A 13,945-nucleotide genomic window follows, 5' to 3' on the forward strand; every position below is an offset into this window, starting at 1 on the left:
GTAGGTGTTCAATATTATCATCATGTCTACAATTTATTATATGATAACCATAATCTTTTCTTACATCATTCTCTATCCACCGTTATAAAATGGAAATGAAGACATTTTAAATTCCGCGTCAAAAATCGATAATCTGTATAGATTCAATAGAATTGAATTGAATTTAACTAAACAGAATCGAATTGAAGCGGTAATCATTTTGAAAAAGACAACTGCCGAATTTACATGAAAGATTCAAAATGAAATTACTATTTATTACAACGCAGTAATATTTACACCATGGTCCCCAGTGTATTAAGGATTTAAAATAAATTTGTTTTGATGTATTATTAAAGTTCAAACAGTAGCATAACTACGAAGAGTAAAATGACATTATAAAAATGAACACAACAATTATGATACAAATGACTTCACAGGATGACCCATGGAAGCTTAAAAGCTTCTTCATAATGGCGTCCTAATGACAAGGTCAATATTAATTGTAACTTCATTTATATATACAAAATAATCACAATAAAAATTAAAAAACATGATGTCAAACAAAATAACCTTTTAAATACTGTACTTTGATAATAACATCATAAGGGATATAACACTAATAAGAAGTTAATCAATATTTTATCAATTTTCAAGATAAACATAATATGAAATCATATCACGTTATCAGTTGCTTCTATTTCTTGCATCTCAAGTGGTAGGTACCTTTCAAATTCAAATTCAAAGTTGGTAAAGTTTTGAATTGCTTCTAAGTAGCATTAATTTTTTTGGATAAAATTGTAGGAAAAGACATAAGTGAAAATTGATGGCAGACGTTTAATTTTTGTGTGTGCTTTGAGACAGACACTTGAAAATGAAATATCAATAACAAAAAAATTATAGCAACGAATACCGGCTTACTAAAGAGATTCATCTTGCACTCATTAGAGTAAATCGCAAAAACGATGAGCCAAGACGAAAAAGGTTTCAACAGTGTGTCTGTAGTCGTTGTTATTCTTTGATTTTGCAGTAACGATCATCTGTTAAAACTTTAAAGAGAAAACAATTGCACAGCGCAAGAAATATACAGTATACTCATTAACATATTCTATCGAAAAAGGGACGTTATTGTATTATATTGGATAATTTCAACTGTGTATAGAGGCAAATAAATAATATCAAGAGAATTGACATCTTCTTATTCGTTTAGTATAAATACTAAACAATATAATATGAAACATTATATGCCCATATTAGAATAGAGCTGGAGCAGAGAGGTATACATAACACCAATGATGGTAATGGAGTGTGACACGGACTACAGTAATACCTTGATAAAATACAAGCGCTTGCCAGAAGCAAACGCGAGCATGTCTGGGGAGAGGGAAACCAAGTAACACCAAGGAAACCTACATGCAAGCTTCAGTACATTGAACTCAACTCTCTCCTTCAGGTTTAAACCATCAATGTCATAGAGCCTGATCACCACATTACTATTCTTACCATCAACACTCGCTACATACACTCTGTCCTGCTCATCCACGGCAGCATACAGGTGGACATAGTCTGGAGCTTGTAGAGACTTACCAGCATTCCCATCCCTGTCATAGACCGTCATCGCGCTTGGATTAGTAGTTGAACATGAACTCGAGACGAACAAACCCGACCTGGTAGAATATACTTGCCTCGTCGTGTTGTGTTTTGTTGGAATAGTGTGTATGAGAGTAGATCCAGTCGGGTCATAGATATATAGACTTGCTTCACACTGTTACATACGAGAATTTCATCTGAATGACTTTTGTTAAGATACATAGTGCCATTCACGCGTTTCACGTGGATGGTTGATTTCCTGGATCCATTGGAAGAAAACATGTGTGCTTCTTTGCTACCTGTTGATATGCATAACGACCTGTCTTGTTGAAACACGAGATCATAACAATTCATGTAACTTGGTATGTTTGCATACTGGTCCTTTGAACCAGCTGAATCAATGATAATAATACCATGTATTGCACCATATACGATAGCTACACTGGCATCAGAGTACGGGGTCATACCCCACATCTGTTCCCGTAGATCTACACATTGAATAACCTGCAACTTGGGATCTGATTCTGATATGCTCCCGAAGCCCAGATGAGTACCATCTGCAGGCTTGGACGTCTTCTTCTGTGCTTTCTTCGTAATGGCTGCAGCAGAATCGTGACCAGTAGTTGATTCTGTAATACTCCCGAGGTCAAGACGAGTATCATCTGCAGGCTTGAACCTCTTCTCCTGTGCTTTCTTCGTAACGGCTGCCGCAGAAGTGTGATCAGTAGCCTTCTTCAGCATGGCATCTAGCTCCTCACAGAGCAAAGTATGAGCAGACAAACTGTCTGTCTCAAGATGACCCAGTCTGTCATTATCTACCAGTGTTATTGTACTACAAATAATCTTGATTCTCTTTAGATCGTTGGATTTCAAGACGTTGAGGTCGTCATCGAAACTTCGCTTTACTGCATTAATGCGCTCGATGAGATTTCGATGATTTTCTTCAAGCTTTTTGGCCTTGATGCTGTAGGCTTGACCGACATCGTCTAGTAATCTCTGCACGGCAGTGTATACTTCATGGCGTTGTACTTCCACATTCTGAATGTTCTTCTCCAGTTCTGATTTCATGGTGGCACAACGCTCGACTAGGTCGTTCACCTAAATAAAAGAGAAATGAAAAGAACATGTTGTAGATTGAGATGTATGCCAATCACATGGAACCGGACTTTGCGCGCGCCTAATGTTTCACACAAGTTAGAACCACGACCCTCCATCATATATTATAAAAATGCAATCCAACTAAATAAGTCCATTTCTTAAAATGCATTAATATCAGATACACAGAGCTATTAATAGTAATTATTGTACTGATAATAATCATCGTCATTATTGTTATAATGATAAATGATAATAATACATATATTAATTACAATAATAAAAGCATAATAATGTTAATAAGAAGAATATTGATACTACTTTTTTTTAGCCAATTATGGTGATGGCGACGACGATGACGATGATTGTCATCAACGTTGTTACTATTATTATTATCATAATTACCATTCTTCTTTTTATTATTATTATTATTAATTATTATTATAATCAGCATCGTCATCATAATCATAGACAAAGACAAATATATCTGTATTGTTATTTTTGATGCAAAGTGCTTACAAAAGATAATAATTGCTATGAGCCCTTTGGCACGAATATGTAATAATGGTTCCTTGACTCCATACCTTTCTCTATATGTTATACATTTTAGAATTTGGAATGGTGACACTGTTTTTTTAGAACCTCTTTTTAATGATTATAAAGCGAAATTAATGATGTCGAACGTTTTTATTCCGGCCAGGATGCCCCCCCCCCTCCACGCTTCTGGCGCCTAAGGGGTACCTCAAGTGAAACTACGTTTAATACCTTAAGCCGTAACTCCTGCTCGAAATCAGTCTGATTCTTGATTTTGTGATTTTGATGACCGACGATCACACACTTAAAACAGACGTGGACCTTACATTCCTCACAAAACATATCTTTGTTCTCTTGTTTGTGGATGCAGCACTTCTCGGATGGATGAACAACGCTGACCTTCCCGTTGATGATATCCTGTATGGATACAATCTCGTGACCTTCAAAGTGTGACTGCTCATGGCTGCAGTCGCAATTAGTGCACATATAGAAATTACACGTTTTACAGAATGAGACAGCATCTCGCTGAAACTTGCATGCAGTGCATTTTGGACGCATCTCAAGGACAGCATTCATCCCTCCACACTTGGCGTGGTAATCGTCTACGAGTCCGTTGACCGTCACATTGGTGAGGAAATCATCGACACGGTTCGCAGACAACTTGGTGGTATTCCTGCAGAGAGGACAGATCATGTGATCTAGGTCCTGCTGGGACAGGTCATAGTTCTTGAGACATTTCCGACAGAAGGTGTGACCGCATGAAGTCAGGATTGTTGCCTCGTCGAAGATATCAAGACATAGTGGACACGTCAGGTTCTCTGAAGAGCTTGGAGCTTTCTCTTCCTCAGCCTTCTCAGCCATGGGTACAAATATCGGATTTTGGCTATTACTATAAACACGAGCTCATTTTAGGCATATATCCAATGTCCAATAAAGCTTACAGTGTGATCAGCTAATGTGTAATTAAAGCCAACAGTCAATTCATGCAAGAACAAACAATATGCAGTGAAGTAGTATATTGTACCATGGTCCTACTGTAATTGTACCAATATCTTGGTTGCACGAAACAAGTATGTCCTAAACGTTGAGTCTCTATTTAAGTATATACATCAATACAAATATGATTACAATGCTAAACTCACACGAGATTGCCTGTGAAAATAATATAGTTTGTGCATCCTATAAATAGAATCGGGTTTTCCCACATAGAATGCGCGCGCAGCTATGAAGCACCTTTGAACTTAATGTCATCCTTTTTATCTATAGAGCGCGACTTGTTAACTTTTTAGTTGTGAATATATTGTGTTGGAGATTCACTTTTTAATAAGTAGAGCCCTAGATAAAAGAGTAAGACATTTTATTTGCTTTTATCACTTATTTTGGAAGGGTAAAAGATGGTAACCACACATTTCACCCCTTCTTTCTACTACTCTTCCTTAATCTCCTTCCATTTCTCTCATTTTCTTCCCTTTTCACTGTCAAAATTTCTCTTAGCTTTTATACGTATGGAATCGTACGAGGCTACACTTATTACAATGCAACATTAGCCTGAAAAAATATTTCATCACTTCCTCTCTTATAAAAAAAAGTCATAATTTAGGCTCATAACCACAATAATGTGAATCGGTCTGTCTCAAGAGCTGATAATGAGAACAATTAAATAAAATAGAATATGTGAGCCAAATTGCACGGAAATATGATTCATTTGAAAAAATAATGTTTTAAAAGGAATCATAGTGGTCTTCCAGGTGATGTTGTGAAGAGTAGCACTATCACTCGCTTCAAATCTGGACTTGAGAACCGGTGGAAGATGCCCCGGATAAATATGATGACAACCCCAACCAAAGAAAACAATGGATAGGAACAACAGTCTAAGACTGAATAATCCTGGATCAAGTGAGTATACAATTGAAGATTTCTGTTTGTGAAACTGCATTTTAAGATAACAAATGTTGTCATTATAAAGTAAATGGGTTGTTTTGGACCAGCAAAATAGCAAAAAAAGCCTGAAAAAGTGCTGGAATTATATATCTGTCTTCAATGGTTTTTCAATGGTTGTGTTTTTCAGCAAGATTGATATCATTGTGTTATCATTTCAATTATTCCAGAATCTCACAAAAGGCCTACATAATTTGGCCTAAACAATTACTCCTATATACACTGTTGGTCATAAAGATGGAATATTTTTTTTAACCCAAATTTATGGAATGCTTTTGAGAGTGATGTATTCCTAATAGATCTAGATAATAGTAGACCTTCTGAGATGTTAATGAATACTTATTTGCGAGTGTTTGTTTTGCGTGACTGCTGAAACATGTGCATGCTACTATGTTTATCAACTAGGGGACCTACGTCCTTATGTCATAACTGACGGTAATGAGGATTAATGCCTCACAAAAGGACACTAATATAGCTAATAGACACAACTTTGATCCTCGGGCCTCACAGTAACGAGGCCATTGCTTTGCCACTGAATCATGACTGTACGCAGTGGGGGCTAGGGTAGGGACAACCCCCACAAATATAAAATGAAAAAAAAAATACAATGAATTATCAATAATTCATTGCTTCCCCCCGGTCCCCAACAGGAAAAATTCCTCTGTGTGGCTATGCATTATGGTTCAGGTCATGGCCACACGTATTTCTCTTTCAGCTCATACATGTCTCGCCTTGGAACAATCGTTTTAGAATTTAGGAAATATCGTCAAACTCTGTAAAGATACTTCTAAATTTCATTGAAGTTGGTCAGAAACATGTATATGTACAAGCCGAGCTGGACAAAATCTCGACTTTTCATTTCCTCTGCATGTTAAATGAGGTGAAAGTGTATTAATTTTTCTTTTTATAGGCCATACGCTATATGTCTAGATAACCTTTTTCTCCAAAGTTTGGCTGGAAATGATACTTTGATTGCATTTATTCATAAACGCTTCACTGAGCAACATAGTTTGGTATACGTTATCATTGTATCATTAGATAGCATAATTATGACTTATAACTAAAAAATCAAGGAGTTATATTTAAATAGCTTATTGATTGTTCACAATATTTCGTTCCTATTTTCACGAAGTGATGGTAGTGAATGAAAATCCCATAAAATTTGCGTGCGGATTTTCCTCACTACCGTCACTTCGTGAAAACAGGAACGAATTGTTTGATTCTGAGTTTCATTTCTTTATCGGACGCACTGTGTATGTGAAGCATTGGAACATTCTTAGAAAATTATTGCATGAATTACAAAAGATTTTGTACAAAGAAATACAATTCTCTTCGAACTATTAGTTTCGCTTCACTGGTAATCATATCCGGACCAAGAATCCACATTTAAGTGTGTCACCATGCTCGATTAAAGTGATAATTAATTACAGATTTCATATTATTACGCCATTTTTACGAGTCTCTGTCTTTGGTGTCATATCACAAACGGCCCTTTATAAGACGTCGTTATTGTTCGTTCGCGCGCGCGCTCTCTCTCTCTCTCTCTGTATTCACTCCTCTCTCTTCCTCGGATCACTTGTCTCCCCTTCTTCTTCTCTCTCTCTCTCTCTCTGTATTACTTCTATCATCTTATTAACCCATTTTTTCCCTTCTCTGTCCCAGTCACCCGATCTGTTATTAATTATTTTCACATATTAAGATGAATTTAAACATAAACACAATCTAAAACTGTGTATCTGAAAAAAACATTTTTTTCGTGAAATTCTTTTCTCTTTGATGTGATTAGAAATATACATAATAAAAGTATATAGCTGACTATAATTATTCAGCTACGATGTTTTTCTGCCTGTCGTTTTAAAACAATAAACAGACAGCCCCCACACACAAAAAAACACGGAAGCCAACAAATAAGTTTACATCGCTAATAGTTATTAATTGTCTGACCATTAAACCATATAACACAAATATCATATACACTGTACACAGAAACATTAACGTGTAAATGTAATATGCAGGCTATATTTACAGCGTATACATACTTTCAATAACTATTTTCGAAGTTGAAACAAAAAGAGAACATAGAGGAACAATAAAAATACGAAAATTTATATCTAAAACGGCAATCCAATTCTTGAAATAAGTTGTATATGTATGAACACAGTACAATAAGATAAAAAGAATGGTGAAAGTCTAAAACGATCGAACCAACAGTAATAAGAACGTTATAATTGATTTTAAATAAGAGATCACTAAAAAGTCTACGTGTATCTCAAATTTACAGATTGGTCAGTGGATTGTGACGTAATGAGTGATAACTCTCCCATTTGTCGTATAAACAAAAATAATTATATTTCTCTTTTTTCGCTTAAGCGGCTTCTCCCTTGGGGGCACTACTCAAAAAATATAATCGATAGCATGTTTTTATCATTTTTTTATTTATCATAGTATGTATATTTACTTTCACAACCCTATTGTGATGCTCGAATTTGAATTGACACCTCAATCGAGGCAAACACACAAAAGTATTCTCTTTTCAATTGTGTCCTTAAATAAAAATGTGGTTACAATGGTAAAATCACACTTGACTAGACCGTCTGTCAATATCATACAGTTTGCGCATTTATAAATAGAAGTTGGTTTTCCCACAGAGCGTAAATGCACCTTTGAACTTGAATGGCGGTATTCATCATTTTTGTCTTTAGAGGATGAGTTATTTAGGCTTTCAGTGGTGGATATATTATGTTAGAGATCAACTTTAATTATTAGAATCCTGGATGATAGAGCGAGACGTTTTTATTTGCTTTCATTACTATATTTGGGAGAATAAAGGACCGGCGGTTACTACACCTGTTTTAGACCCCCGCTTTCTCCACTATTCTTCCTTTATCTCCGTCCATTTCTCTCTTTCTCTTCCTCTTTCTCTGTCAACCATTAACGGACTTTACCAGTATAAATCAACAATACCGTATGCATGCAACGAAATAATGTACATGTAGTTATAGGCTATGGTTAAAGCGTAAACATACTTACTATGACTATTTAGTAATACAAGAAAAAAAAAGATGTGAGGAAAATTAAAAAATACGATATTTGAGACATGTGTATATTAAAGGTACTTTACACAACTGTGTACAAAAACAGGTTCAAGACCTGGGGGTGTTTCACAAAGAACCTAAGTGAAATGTATCCCTTAGTTGGACTTAACAATTATGAAAAGCCGTTAGCATCTTTGGAAACATTTTGTAAAAAGTTATTTTAAAAATCAATCAAATCAATCATATTTGATATTATCACGAATATTTCATGTTCTTGATGTGGAAATTATGGAAAGTATTAAATACTTGAATTTTTGCTTTTAAATACATCTTTTAAAGACTGCAAATGGCTTTCCAACTTAGAGTTAAGTTTAAGTTGACTTAGGCTCTCTATGAGACACCCCCCCCCCATGAGTTTGTATCGAAATAGTCGCCCCATTTTACCCATAAAAATTGACTTTCTTTTTTCACATAAAACATAAAGTAACAACATTTTTCATCAACATGCGGTTATCACACCCCTAACCCTCTTCGAAAAACAGGAAAAGAATAACAGATTTATAAAAATGGGGGCGGGGGGGTGGGAGGAGATTGTTCCAGAAGCTAGCTCGTTTATGAATGTACTTTCTTCGATGTCATCTACTTGATATCATCTGGGGTGTCATTTCTTTATGATGGGGAAACATTAAAATGAGGTTTTCTCCAGTTTCATGCCAGAGTTTGCCATGCATGTCTAATAGCATGACAAGATGTAGATGTTTTATATTATCATCATTTCTACAATTTAATATATGATAACCATAATCCTCACTTACCCCATTCTCTTTTCAATGTTATAAAATGCGGATAAAGACATTCAAAATTCTACGTCAAAAATCGATAATCTGTACACAATAGGCTAAATTGAATTAAATCGAATTTGACTAAACGGAATCAAATTGAAGCGGTCATTATTTCGAAAAAGACAACTGCCGAATTTACATGTACATGCAATATACAAAATGAAATCTCAAATTATAACAGAATATTATTACATTCCGTAGGAAGTTCAGTTAAGAAATAAAACTTCTGACTGTTTAATAATCTAGGCTAATTTTTGTTAATAGAATATTCTTCTCTACATTAGAGCAGACTAATCTGTCACATTATTAGTCCACAGAGCATATAATGTAATGGCTTTCCAGACAGGGTACAATCTGAATACAAAGGAACGCAGCAATATTTACGCCATGGTCCTGTAAGGCTTTAAAAGAAATTTGATTCGATGTATTAATCAAGTTCAATGTACGGTAGCATAACTAAAAAGAGTAAAATGATATTTTAAAATGAAAACAAAACAATAATGACTTTACAGGATGACCCATGAAAGCTTACAAGCTTATTTAAATTGGGGCCCTAATAACAAAGTCAGTATTAAATAATTGTTACCTCATTTAAATATACAAAATAATCACATTACAAATATAAAAAAGAACATAATGTCAAACAAAATAACCTTTTAAATACTGTACTTTGATAATACCATCATAAGGGATATAACACTAATAAGAAGTTAATCAATATTTAACAATTTTCAAGTTAAACATAATTTGAAACCATATCACGTTATCACTTGCTTCTATTTATTGCGTCTCAAGTGGTAGGTACCTTTCGAATTCAACTTTAAAGTTGGTAAAGTTTTTAATTGCTTCTAAGTAGCATTAATTTGTTTAGGATAAAATTGTAGGAAAAGAGATAAGTGAAAATTGATGCCAGACGTTTAATTTTGTGTGTGTGTGCTTTGAGACATACACTTACAAATGAAAAATCAATAACAAAATTATAGCTACGAATACCGGCTTACTAAAGAGATTCATCTTGCACTCATTAGAGTAAATCGCAAAAACGAAGAGCCAAGACGAAAACGTTGCAACAGTGTGTCTGTAGTCGTTGTTATTCTTTGATTTTTTACTGTAACAATCATTTGTTAAAATATCAAAGAGAAATCAATTATACAAGGATAGAAGAATATAGTTTATGTAAAATTTACGTATTAATATATCAGTTCAAAAGAGGTACATTATTATCATATTGGATTATGTCAATATAATGTCAACTGTACAGAGGCAACTAAAATCTATCGAGAGAATGGGAATCTTCTCGGTAATTTAGTTATCACATAATAAATGATAGAATATGACACATTACAGACCAATATTAGAGTAGAGCTGGAGCAGAGAGGTACACACAACACAAATGATGGTAATAGAGTGTAACATGGATTACAGTGTTACCTTAATAAAATACAACCTCTTGCCAGAAGCAAACGCGAGCATGTCTGAGGAGAGGGAAACCAAGTTACACCAAGGACGAACAAGCTCCAGATTAAGTACATTGAACTCAACTTTCTCCTTCAGGTTCAAACCTTCAAGTTCATAGAGCCTGATCACCACTGGACCATAATTACCAACACAACTCGCTACATACACCCGGTCCTGCTCATCCACGGCCGCATACAGGCCGATTGTGTTTGATTGTAGAGAATTACCAGCATTCCCATTCCTGTCATAGACCGTCAACATTTGATGGAAATATGAACTCGTGACAATCAAGCCCGACCTGGTAGAAGATACCTGCCTCACCATGTCGTGTTTTGTTGGAATAATGTGTTTGAGAGTAAATCCAGTCGGGTCATAGACATAGACTTGGTTGTTATTGTGAGTAAGGAGGATTTCATCTGATGAACTTCTGTTTAGTATTAAAGAATTAAAGCTAAATTGCTTTTCCGTGTGGAAGATTGATTTTCTGGATCCATTAGGAGAATATATGTGTGCTTCTTGGCTACCTGTTGATATGCATAACGACCTGTCTTGTTGAAACACAAGATCACAACACCTCATGTTTCCTGGTATGTTTGCATACTGCTCCTGTTTACCAGCTGAATCAATGATATCTATACCAGTTGCACCACTATATGCGATAGCTACACTGTCATCAGAGTACGGGGTCATACCCGACATCTGTTCCCGTAGATCTACACACTGAATGACTTGCAACTTGGGATCTGATTCTGAGATGCTCCCGAGGTCCAGACGAGTATCATCTGCAGGCTTGAACCTCTTCTCCTGTGCTTTCTTCGTAATGACTGCTGCAGAAGTGTGATCAGTAGCCTTCTTCAGCATGGAATCCAGCTCCTCACAAAGTAAGGTGTGAGCAGACAGACCGTCTGTCTCAAGACGACCGAGTCTGTCATTAGCTACCAGTGATATTGAACTATAAATACTCTTGATCCTCGTTCGATCGTTGGATTTCAAGACGTTGAGGTCGTCATCGAAACTCCGCCTTACTGCATTGATTCGCTCGATGATATTTCGATGATTTTCTTCAAGCTTTTTGGCCTTGATGCTGTAGGCTTGACCGACATCGTCCAGTAATCTCTGCACCGCAGTGTATACTTCATGGCGTTGTACTTCCACATTCTTAATGTTCTTCTCCAGTTCTGATTTCTTAGTGGCACAACGCTGGACAAGGTCGTTCACCTAAACAAAAGGAACAAGAGAGAAATGAAAAGAACATTTTGTAGAATGAGATGTATGCCATTTAAATGGAGCATTGAAAATTAAAAACCGAATTTTTAATTCCATTTCTATGAATGCAGTAATATCAGATAAACAGAAATATCAATGGTGTTATTATAATAATGATAATAATCATCGTAATAAATTCAAAATAATGATAATTCTGATACTACCTATTACCAATTATGGTGATAATGATGACGATGATGATGATTATTATTTTTATTAACAATATTACTATTATCATAATTACCATTTTTCTTTTTATTATTATTATTGTTATTACTATTGATAAAAAAAATTTTTTTTTATAATCATCGTCATCATAATCACAGACAAAGACAAATATTTCTGTATTGTTATAGCTACATCAGATTAATACACATTGTTATACATCATGGCTAGGTCATGCCATTTCCTCGATCTTTTGTTTTTCTTACGAGGAGCTACATTGAGGACGTTATCATGGATTAATGAAAACATAAAATCACTGTATTTTGCTTTTTAGTACTATTCAAACTAGTCGATATACAGAGAATTGTGTCTTGTAGGGGGGGGGGGGGGGGACATTAATGAAGCTGCCACCTTGATAGGGAAAAATCGTTAGCCTCCTCGCTTTGGTGCTTCTGAGGAAAAGGGTACATTTACTAATGTACGAGAAAGCGCAGCGATCGAGAGAGAACTTTTGCATTTGGAATGGTGACACTTCATATTTTAAAACCTCTTTTTAATGGTTATACTGCAAAAATAACGATGTCAAACGTTTTCTTCCGGCAAGGGTGCGCCCCCTCCCCCTCCCCGCTTCTGGCGCATATGGTACCTTAAGTGAAACCAAGTTTACCTTAAGCCGTAACTCCTGCTCAAAATCAGTCTGATTCTTGATTTTGTGATTTTGATGACCGACGATCACACACTTGAAACAAACGTGGACCTTACAATCCTCACAAAACATATCTTTGTTCTCTTGTTTGTGGATGCAGCACTTCTCGGATTGATGACCAACGCTGACCTTCCCGTTGATGATATCCTGTATGGATACAATCTCGTGACCTTCAAAGTGTGACTGCTCATGGCTGCAGTCGCAATTAGTGCACATGTAGTAATTACACGTTTTACAAAATGAGACAGCGTCTCGCTGAAACTTGCATGCAGTGCATTTTGGACGCGTCTCAAGGACAGCATTCATCCCTCCACATTTGGCGTGGTAATCGTCTACGAGTCCGTTGACCGTCACATTAGTGAGGAAATCATCGACACGGTTCGCAGACAACTTGGTGGTATTCCTGCAGAGAGGACAGATCATGTGATCAAGGTCCTGGTGGGACAGGTCATAGTTCTTGAGACATTTCCTACAGAAGGTGTGTTTGCATGAAGTCAGGATTGTTGCCTCGTCGAAGATATCAAGACATAGTGGACACGTCAGGTTCTCTGGAGAGCTTGGAGCTTTCTCTTCCTCAATCTTCTCAGCCATTGGTACAAAAGTCAGATTTTTGGCTATTACTAACACAAGCTCACTCTACAAGTATATCCAATGTCCAATTAAGCTTACAGTTTGACCAGCTAATGTGTAATAAAAGCCAACAGTCAATTCATGCAAATACAAACAATATGCAGTGAAGTAGTAGATAGTACCGTGGACCTACTATAGTTGTACCATTATATTGTTTGTACGTAACAAGTGTGTCCTTACTGCATGCAGTTCTGTACCAATTTCTCACGTTGATTACAAATATGAAACTTTGATCAAAAGTACTGAGTCTCTATTCAGGTGTATACATCAATACAAATGTGATAACAATGCTTAGCTCACACGAGATTGCCTGTGAAAATAATACAGTTTGTGCACCTTATGAATTGAAGTTGGTTTTCCCATAGAGAAGCTTTGAACTAAATGGCGATATTCATCCTTTTCATCGATAGAGGGCGACTTTATTAGTTTTTAGTTGTGGATAAATTGACTCGAATTCACAAAGATGGTTAGTCGACGAACCTCATTTGTGAATTTGTGCCATTGTGTTGGAGATCTACTTTAGTAGAATCCTAAAGAGCTAGACATTTTATTTGCTCTAATCACTTTTTTTGGAAGGGTAAAAGATGGTTTCCACAATTACATTTCACCCCTTTCTTTTTACTGCATGTGGGGTTTAGCTGAAGATGAGGAAAGAGAAATGCGCATTAGAAAGGAGATAAGCATGAGAAGGCACAATATAATATATCAAT

The 13,945-nt window shown here is 35.9% G+C and overlaps 2 protein-coding genes across 2 annotated transcripts; both read right to left on the reverse strand.

Moving 5' to 3' along the window:
• Positions 1-1,805: 1,805 nt before the first annotated feature.
• On the reverse strand, positions 1,806-4,056 carry LOC105444495 (probable E3 ubiquitin-protein ligase MID2). Its single transcript, XM_030993693.1, has 3 exons — positions 3,427-4,056; positions 1,980-2,664; positions 1,806-1,885 (listed from the first exon to the last, which is right to left on the reverse strand). The coding sequence occupies exons 1-3, from the start codon at positions 4,054-4,056 to the stop codon at positions 1,806-1,808; spliced, it is 1,395 nt and encodes a 464-aa protein (XP_030849553.1).
• A 6,373-nt stretch (positions 4,057-10,429) lies between these two features.
• Positions 10,430-13,196, reverse strand: LOC105438510 (tripartite motif-containing protein 45-like). Its single transcript, XM_011666421.1, has 2 exons — positions 12,567-13,196; positions 10,430-11,686 (listed from the first exon to the last, which is right to left on the reverse strand). The coding sequence occupies exons 1-2, from the start codon at positions 13,194-13,196 to the stop codon at positions 10,430-10,432; spliced, it is 1,887 nt and encodes a 628-aa protein (XP_011664723.1).
• Positions 13,197-13,945: the final 749 nt, after the last annotated feature.

The sequence above is a fragment of the Strongylocentrotus purpuratus genome, unplaced genomic scaffold (assembly GCF_000002235.5).
Source record: "Strongylocentrotus purpuratus isolate Spur 01 unplaced genomic scaffold, Spur_5.0 spur5_scaffold_20, whole genome shotgun sequence".
Taxonomy (NCBI): domain Eukaryota; kingdom Metazoa; phylum Echinodermata; class Echinoidea; order Camarodonta; family Strongylocentrotidae; genus Strongylocentrotus; species Strongylocentrotus purpuratus.

Excerpts from the sequence above, each read along its gene's own strand:
- LOC105444495 (XM_030993693.1), bottom strand. The coding sequence starts at position 4,056 with ATGGCTGAGAAGGCTGAGGAAGAGAAAGCTCCAAGCTCTTCAGAGAAC. Across the intron at positions 2,665-3,426 it reads AGCAGGAGTTACGGCTTAAG|GTGAACGACCTAGTCGAGCG; the intron begins GTATTAAACGTA and ends TCTTTTATTTAG. Across the intron at positions 1,886-1,979 it reads CGTATATGGTGCAATACATG|GTCGTTATGCATATCAACAG; the intron begins GTATTATTATCA and ends TCAACAAGACAG.
- LOC105438510 (XM_011666421.1), bottom strand. The coding sequence starts at position 13,196 with ATGGCTGAGAAGATTGAGGAAGAGAAAGCTCCAAGCTCTCCAGAGAAC. Across the intron at positions 11,687-12,566 it reads AGCAGGAGTTACGGCTTAAG|GTGAACGACCTTGTCCAGCG; the intron begins GTAAACTTGGTT and ends CCTTTTGTTTAG.